Genomic DNA, 8,374 nt, shown 5'->3' with positions numbered 1-8,374 from the left:
GAACAGTATGAATTTGATTCTAATCGTTCCCCCCTTATAATTAATCGTTTTATTTCAGCTTTAATAAGCATAAATCAACGTTATTTTGTAATTATCTCAAATCCATCAATGCGCGCAATTATCAAATCCACAAATTAACCTCACCTTCACATTCAGATCTAGCATAAAATAAGCACTTTATTTACACCCAAAGCAGATTAATAAATCATTAAGATCTCAACGTGTTATTCAGATTTTCTTTTTAAAGAAATAATTCAAACCCTCTCTAAAAAGCAACAAAAAGCCTGCGTGCAAATTCTGAATAATTCATTGGGTTTTCAGCGGAAAACAATCGCAATAATATCAAAATAAAGGGTGTAAGTTTATCCGCAGCCAATTATCTTTAATTTATTACCTTAATTGAATTCCTCCCCTCCCAAAGATAGATTTGGGTGTGATCAGTTTACATTCGGGGGAGTCGACATGAGAGAAGCCTGCAGCATCCTCCTTCCTCTCCCTCCTCGCGGAAAGAAGGATCGGATTTGCTTGGTGCTCCTTTCAATCAGGCGTGGTGTCAATAAAGCAGGCCTCCATCATGTGCAGCTGGTTCCCTCCGTGTGGTGTGCAGCAACAAACCGCCACGCAGACCACAACGTGCTGCTGCGATCACACCATCTACCAGGGGCAGATTTCATCACTTCTTGCATGATTTTTTCTCCTCATTTGCACTGGGGGGTTTGGTATCTTTTGGCTTCATTTCGTCGGGTTGTGTGTGTGTGTGTGTGAGAGAGAGAGAGAGAGATTGCGTGAGTGTGTGGCAGAGGACAGATTTCACAGCATAAACACAGATTATTCTGAGCTGCCCGTTTTAAAAATAAGAACAATGAAATCATTGTAATGTTGGAGGCAGTGGGCGTCACCTGCAGGGTTTTTATTCTGTCAGATAAAAGGGAATAAAGCTAATGTGTGTGTGTGTGCGTGTGTGTAAATAGAAGAGAGACAATAGTTGCATTTTTAGAGAGAATGTGTCTCGTTTAAGGTTCAAGATGTGTCGTTCAGGCTGGTAATAAATAAATGAGATTCGGCGTGTTCTCGTTGGTGTGTGTTGCCTTCTGCTGTTTTCCGTAGCTCTGCTGAGCCGGAAGAGTCGCGCGCAGAAACGAGGCCGCCTGTCGGGTTGGACGCGCGCGCTCAGCCTGCCCCGCTAGCCTACATGCGGTGCTCCTGTTTCTCCTCGCGCTAACCTATGAGAGTGATGCGACTCCGGGACTGCGCGCGCGCGCGCCACTCTCTAGCATCACTCCGTGTTTATGGTCTCTCTCTCTCTCGCGCGCGCGTGTGTGTGTTCACCCCCCCTTCCTCTACACCCCCGCGCGCCTCCCGTCCGCAACTCTCACTCTCGCCCTCTCTTGCCTTCCTCTCCCCCGCCTGCCTGTCTCTAAATGCCATCGGCGCCTCCATCTCCGAGTCACTCCTCCTTCACATCTGCACAAGCGTCCACCAACAGGTCAGTAAATATTTACATTCAGTGGGCTTTTGCCCCCTCCTGCATTTCTCCGGGCTTTCTGATGTTGCTGATTTTATGAATGACGGGGGAACTTTTGGGCTTGCGCGACCTTTTATTTATTTATTTTTTTAATAAGCAGGAGTGATGTGAAACTTATTGGTGTGCGCGGCTTAAATTGGCGATTTTTTGACTGGAGTTCGGCGGAGAGGTGTCTGCTGAAAAAAAGAGGCGTACGGGACCGCCATTGTTGCCTCTGTGTGTTTCTTCTTGACCTTATTGGTTTTAATTTCTATTTTCGGTTCATTTAGATCGACATGTTTTTAAAAAACGCGAGCCTATTTCTGAAAAAAAAAAAAAAAAAAATTAGTTCTAGCTCCAAAAGCGACAGTAAAATAGCCCAGATGAGAGCTTTAACGACCTATTACCTTCCGCTCAGGTTGATGATTTGGGCTCGAAAGCCCATAAAAGGCGTGAAATTGATCTGATTACCTTGCCGGCGGCTCATAAAACCGGAGTTGCTGAGGTTGCTCTCTTCCCTCCCTCCCCCTCAGTTATTAGCTTCCTCCATCTCGGTCTTTGGTCGATATGTGTCTTGATATGGCGGAGAGGCTGTAAAAATGAATAGGACGCCAAATTAGTGGCACCACGCCGCGCACCGTCACGGGCCAAAGATCGAGGTGACCGCGCGCGCTGCTCCCCAAAAAAGGCTATGATTTTAGAGTTGAATTTTTTTTACTGTATTCCTCCCAAAATAGCCCAACTGTTCCATTATATTCGATTAAAACAGCATTTCATCATTATCCTCTAACATTTTAAAGCCAAACGCAGAGCCTCATGTGAGACAGCTTAATTTATTTTGATTCATTTATGCCTTTGTGAGAGTTTTTTATTCAGTAATAATAAGTCAAGGATTAAATTGTCTTTGAATTTAAAGGAATTTATTTTTTTTAATGAATGCTTGAGGTTACAGAGGTGCACATGAAGGCCTACAGAGAGAGAAAAAACGCAAAATAAAAGATTACATCAGTGCGTCTGGCGAGAAGAGATACACACTGATAAGCATCACAAGTCAGTCATTTGACAGATTTCTTTTTTTAGTTGAGGGGGGAAAGAAATGACATAAAAAAGGTGCTACTTTTGATACTCGAAGGAAAAACGGCTTGTAATTTGTTCTCAATTTAAATCATTCTAGGAACTGCATTTGCGTTTTTCAGGTTTCAGTCGCTCGACAGGCAAGATTTGATGCCCTCGTTTTGTTCTGAGAAGCCGACTTGTTTCTCATGCGGAACGAATAGCAGCTCCTGTTTTTTTTTTTCTTGTTTCTTGAAAAGACAAAGAGAGGTGACAAATGACTAAGAGTGATGTAACAAATAGATTACCTGCGGTGCTGCAACTGTTTCAAAATGTCTAAACCAGCCCGGTTTTTTTAACCGAGTAAAAATCTACCCTTTTTGACCAGCTGGGCATGATCAGACAAACACTTTTAGAGAATCATCCTGTTTTAAAACATTTTATTTTCTTAATTTTGCTCTGTGAAGACGAAAGGTTAAATATTATTCAGGGTTGTTTTGCCGTGTGTGTGCTGGAATAAATGAGAAAGCAGGTACATTTATGACACAGACACACGAAACACCCACAAACCGTCTTTTGGTTTTTGACACAATTGCAATTCTTGAAATGTGTTCCTTTCAAAATATTTTTGTGTGAAAAATCCACCTGTTTTTTTTATTAAAGAATTTTATTTTTACTTATATATTTTTTTGCATTTCCTCCAATCAGTAAAGAAGAACGCATTTATTCCCAACGATTCCAGCTCCTGATTAGGATGCTCATGGGTAGAGTCGAGCATGTACCCGAGACAAAAATATCTGATCCCCCCCCCCNCCCTACAATTAGAGCCTCCAAAAACCTGTGGTTAGTCTCTTTGTTTGCATCTCTCTCCCTCTATCTTTCTCCCACACACACACACACACACACACGCACACGAACTGGCAAAAGAATAATCAGTTCTCGTTTTAAATTCTCAGCCGCAGTCTTTAAAAAAAGAAAAGCCCTGTGTGCTACGTCTTGATTTTAATCAGAGCTGGCTGACATAATCAGTCAGAAATTATCTCTGCCATCAGAAGAGCGCCTGGACCTTCGCCTGCTTTTGTGAATCAACCTTTAGCAGCGCTGCTCAAGATTAATGTGAGGCTTTCATTTTAAAGAAATGCACGAAAAATAAAGCCTTCTCCTCTCACATACGCAGTTTTGGGATTATATATACATATATATATAGTCTTATTCCACCCCGAATAACGTCTTATTGACAATGGAATCGCACCACGTCCTATTTTCTATCAGCTTTTTTTTCTACATCCAAGTAAATAAACAAACACAAATACAATAAAATGTGGATCTTCAGACCGCATTCGCAGTCGTGTGCTGCCTTTGTGGATCGAGACTTTTCAAGAGGATAATTACACGAGTCCGCTGACAGCTTGACAATGGCACTCTCAGGTTTGCCAGTCTGTCTGTCTGTCTGTCTATCTGTCTGCCCCCCATCTCCGGGCAGGGTCTGTCCTGGAAGAATAAAACACACAGTCCTCCATAGTCTCCTGCATCATTTAAATCAAATAATAACAGAGTCGTTATTTGGTGATGAGGCTTCCTGAGTGCATGGTTCTTATCTAACTGATCAGTTAGAAAATGATTTGTGTTTGTGTGTGTGACAAATTCCCCTTCGCAGTGCTAGGATGCTGCTGCTGCTGCAGCAGTTGCTGCTGATACCTACGTGGTGCGAGGGCGTGCGCGCTCCCGTCGCCTATACTTGCGCGTGGTGAGAGGGTTCATTTCCTGATCGACGGTGACGTCACATCCAGTGGCGTCGAAACAAGGCTGACCCCAGCACGCACGGTCAAAACCAAACCCAAATCCTAACGATACAGAACGAAACCCGCTGGGAGCTGGACCTGAACACCGTCCGAGGCGCAGTGAAGCCTCTGTGCGTATTTGGCCTCTGTGCGTAAAGAGGCCAAATAATCAGCTAATTCAAATGGAAACAAAAACAAACATTTTTTTTTTTTTTTTTTTTTTTTTTTTTTTTTTTTTTTTTTTTTTTTAAGTAAAAACTACATAAACCTTAAGGCTCTCTGGGCCCAGTCCTTGTTCAGTGGCCGCTTCACAGAGAAAATGTTCGGCTCAGGTTTGGATCCGCACATCAGAATAACGCGCCTGTCACCGCGAGAGGACGCACTGGCACAATTTAAAGAGCACCCAACCTGGTGTTTGCGCACAGCAACAGGCTCCGAAACTGCAGCAAAGAGTCTGAAACATTTACAGCTTTGTGTTACATTTATTTTTTATTATCGGCGTTTCTTTTGCCCTGTACTGTTATGTAGATTAAATGTTGTATATTTTGAGTTTTATTCAAATGACTTGTCACTCCACTGTATTTTTTTACGCACTGACGAGTTTTTCGGGCCCTTAAAAGTATTCAGTATTTTTAAAATGTATTTTCATTATGTGCAAATAAAAGTAATAATAAAATAAATTCGAGAAATGTTGCACTACATCTGCATTAAGTCCAAGTTGTTAGTTTTTTTTTCAATTAGTCAAGCCCCTCCCCTCCACTGATGACACTGACAGACCCTCCTTAAGTTGCGTCGCGCCACAGCTGTCTGCAAGCATTGAGCTGCCTGGCGCCATCCTGAAAGAATGCCTTCACTGTAAAAAAAAAAAAAAGTGGAGAGTCAGAGAGAGAGAGAGAGAGAGAGAGAGAGAGCAAAAAGGGGGAGGTGGAGAGGAAGGGTGAGTGAGCACGAGCCGCACAGCACGAGAGGGTAAAGAGACAGAGGCAAGGGGGGAGTTTAATGGAGAGCGCTCCAAACTGCGCGCAGACCCACATCTGATCCGTGAGCTGAAGTTTTGCTGGTTCTGGTGCAGTAAAGCAAACGAACCGGCCTCAGACGGTGACTTTTTAAAAAAATTTTAATTATTTTTTTCTCAGTGGAAAGACAGACAGAGAGAGAGAGAGAGAGAGTTGAGGAACTCTGCGGTGGGACTGGATTCCATTTTGGACGTATTTATGTGACAGCACCTTTTGTTGCATGTGTTATGCGGGGTACGTTTTAAATCTCTCTGTTTATATCTGTTCATTTATTTAATTCAAAGCAAGCAAAGCGCGAGCTCCTCTGCTCGTTTCGTGTAAACTGAATTGAGAAAAAAAAAAACAGACAATAATTTTCTGCTGTTTTTTTTTTTTTTTTTGCTGTCTCCAGGTGATCGGAAGCACAGAGCGCGGAACCTGTGGATTTTACGCAAACGGATTTGGGACTGATTATTTCTTCTCCTTTTGAAAATTTTTTTATTTTTTATTTTTGCTCCGGTTTGCCACATGAACACGTTCTAAAGACAAAAAAAGAAATCAAATATTAATAGTATTAATAGGAAGAAATGGAAGTAAGCGCGGACCAGCCACGATGGGTGAGCCATCATCCCGCGGTGTTGAACGAACAGCATCCCGGCTCACATCACCCGGGCCTCGGCCACTCTTACATGGACCCTTCGCAGTATCCGCTCGCAGAAGATGTGGATGTACTGTTTAATGTCGACGTACCGGGGAACCACGTCTCTCCGTACTATGGGAACTCAGTCCGAGCCGTCCAGAGGTACCCTCCTCCTCCTCCCGGTGAGTAAACGGCCTCTTCGGGCCTTTTTTTTCTTATTCGAATATTTCTCCTGTTTCGATGCTTGCGCGTAATAGGAGACCCACTCACCCACTTGAAATTCTTTTGGGGCTCCAGACGATCGGGGACAGGTTTCAGTTTCAACCCCTTAGAACTTTTCTTTTTTATTTTGTTGTTGTTTTTAATGAACCCACGGCGTTAATACGCACCTTTTCTTTTGGTTTCTGTGCCGCTCGCTTCACAGACAGTTCCCGTCTGAACTTACCAAGCTGACTCTTGTCAGAGAAGTTACTATTTTATTTTCCAAAGCGCATTTTCGATTGTATGTTTTCTGTACAAATCTGGTGTTTGGTGACAGATTTAAACAAATAGACCTGTTGGCACAGAAGCCAGCAGTCCACCTAGTAAATTTGGCCAAAGGTCCAGCTGCTGTTTTTTTAACCTCTCTTTGCGCATAAGCAGCATTTCCATTTATTTATTTATTTTAACAATGAGCTGCACTTATCAACACCTTTATAAAGCTGCTTGTGAATTTTTTTTTTAAATTGTAACTTCCTGAATACAAGGTAGTTTCTTTGAAAGGTTCTGAATAACAAGGTGCTGCATCTCGGGCTGTTTGACGGGAAATTATGCACACGTACAGGCACACAAAAATATTCCAGATCGGAAGTGTTTTTAATGATTTGTTGGATGCAGTTTGGTGAGCAGTTTTTGGTAAAATTAAGCAGACGAAATTGCATGCTGATTTTGTAAAAGAATGAATGTTGCAGACTAAAACCAGGTTCTCGTTTTTGTTGTGCATCAGGTAGCCAAGTGTGCCGTCCTTCATTACTCCACAGCTCCCTGCCCTGGCTGGAGGGCAGCAAAGGCATCACCCCCCACCACAGCAACTCGCCCTGGAACCTGAGCCCCTTCCCCAAGAACCCCCTGCACCACGGCTCCCCGGCCAGCCTGTCCGTCTACCCCCCGGCCTCCTCCACCTCCCTGTCCACCGGCCACTCCAGTCCGCACCTCTTCACGTTCCCCCCGACCCCTCCGAAAGACGTGTCCCCGGACCCGGGCATCTCCACCCCGGGCTCCGGCGGCTCCGGGCGGCAGGAGGACAAGGAGTGCATAAAGTACCAGGTGACCCTGGCCGAGAGCATGAAACTGGAATCAGCTCACAGCCGGAGCGTGGCATCAATCGGAGCAGGGTCAGCCTCTGCCCACCACCCCATCGCCACATACCCACCCTATGAATACGGCCCAGGCCTCTTCCCACCAAGTAGCCTCATAGGTGGGTCATCTTCTAGTTATGGTTCCAAAACGAGACCAAAAACAAGGTCCTGTTCAGGTAGGCGAGCGCTTTATTACATTCCCTTTTGATCTAACATGATTCCCCCCCAGATCTGTAAACCATCAGCCATGTTTAATCTCAGTGTCTAAACACAAATCAGCACATTCAGAATGGATCTGGTTTTAGCTCTCAAACGTGTAAAAACGCCTTCAAAATGTCCCCAGGCCTTCTCTTTCATCAACTAAATAATAATAATAATAATAATAATAATAATAATAATAATAATAATAATAATAATAATAATAATAATAATAATAATAATAATAATAACAATACAAAAACATTTCCCAGATAGAAAGAAACTGACATTTTTATTCTAACAAAAATAAAACGCGTCATAGATAAATTGATTTCATTTTTTTTTTCTGTGCCCACTTCCACTGACAGATGCAGAGCTGGAGTCCAGCTCTCTGGGCTCTCTGTCGCCCCGTTTATGTGTTTAAGATAATCCCATTACCGTCCAGGCCAGTGCACGCCACAGTTGCATTGTTTACCCAGCGGCGGAGCACCGGATGCAGCGCGCTCATTCACGGGGAAAAACGCGGCTGACGCGCCGCCGCCGTGGCACTGCGCGCCAACCATACACAAACACACGGAGAGGAATTTGTCAAAGAGAGGAGGAGGGGGGAGGGGCAGTTAATTATTTTAAAGGCTGAAAAAAACCGTCGTTCTGTAATGAGATTAATATCAGCGCTCTGCAAACGGGGAGTGTTTCAGAAAACAGTGGATTAGTCGATGCATATCACCGGGATTATTCAGCATCAGAATGCAAATAAAGATTTTTAATTCCAGGATCATGTGAGATCATGTGCATTTAAAGATATTTTCATTCTGATGGGCCTTTTATCTCAAGTTGAAAAACGCAAAAAAAAAAAAAAAAACCAA

The 8,374-nt window shown here is 43.5% G+C and overlaps 1 protein-coding gene across 5 annotated transcripts in view; it reads left to right on the top strand.

Moving 5' to 3' along the window:
• The first annotated feature begins 1,354 nt into the window (after nt 1-1,354).
• The window catches only part of gata3 (GATA binding protein 3), a 13,737-nt gene continuing 6,717 nt past the window's right edge, over nt 1,355-8,374 (top strand). For 2 of the 5 annotated variants that reach the window (XM_017411644.3, XM_017411642.3), the window contains exons 1-3: nt 5,221-5,588; nt 5,746-6,155; nt 6,959-7,429. In XM_017411644.3, coding sequence (XP_017267133.1) covers nt 5,921-6,155; nt 6,959-7,429 — 706 coding nt within the window. In that variant the 5' untranslated portion in view covers nt 5,221-5,588; nt 5,746-5,920. Of the gene's footprint in view, nt 1,487-5,219; nt 5,589-5,745; nt 6,156-6,958; nt 7,487-8,374 lie in introns of those variants that run through there. The other 3 variants (XM_017411641.3, XM_017411643.3, XM_017411640.3) reach the window with 3 other exon arrangements.

The sequence above is a fragment of the Kryptolebias marmoratus genome, linkage group LG18 (assembly GCF_001649575.2).
Source record: "Kryptolebias marmoratus isolate JLee-2015 linkage group LG18, ASM164957v2, whole genome shotgun sequence".
In the NCBI taxonomy this organism is placed as follows: domain Eukaryota; kingdom Metazoa; phylum Chordata; class Actinopteri; order Cyprinodontiformes; family Rivulidae; genus Kryptolebias; species Kryptolebias marmoratus.
This window is presented reverse-complemented; position numbering and strand designations above follow the sequence as displayed.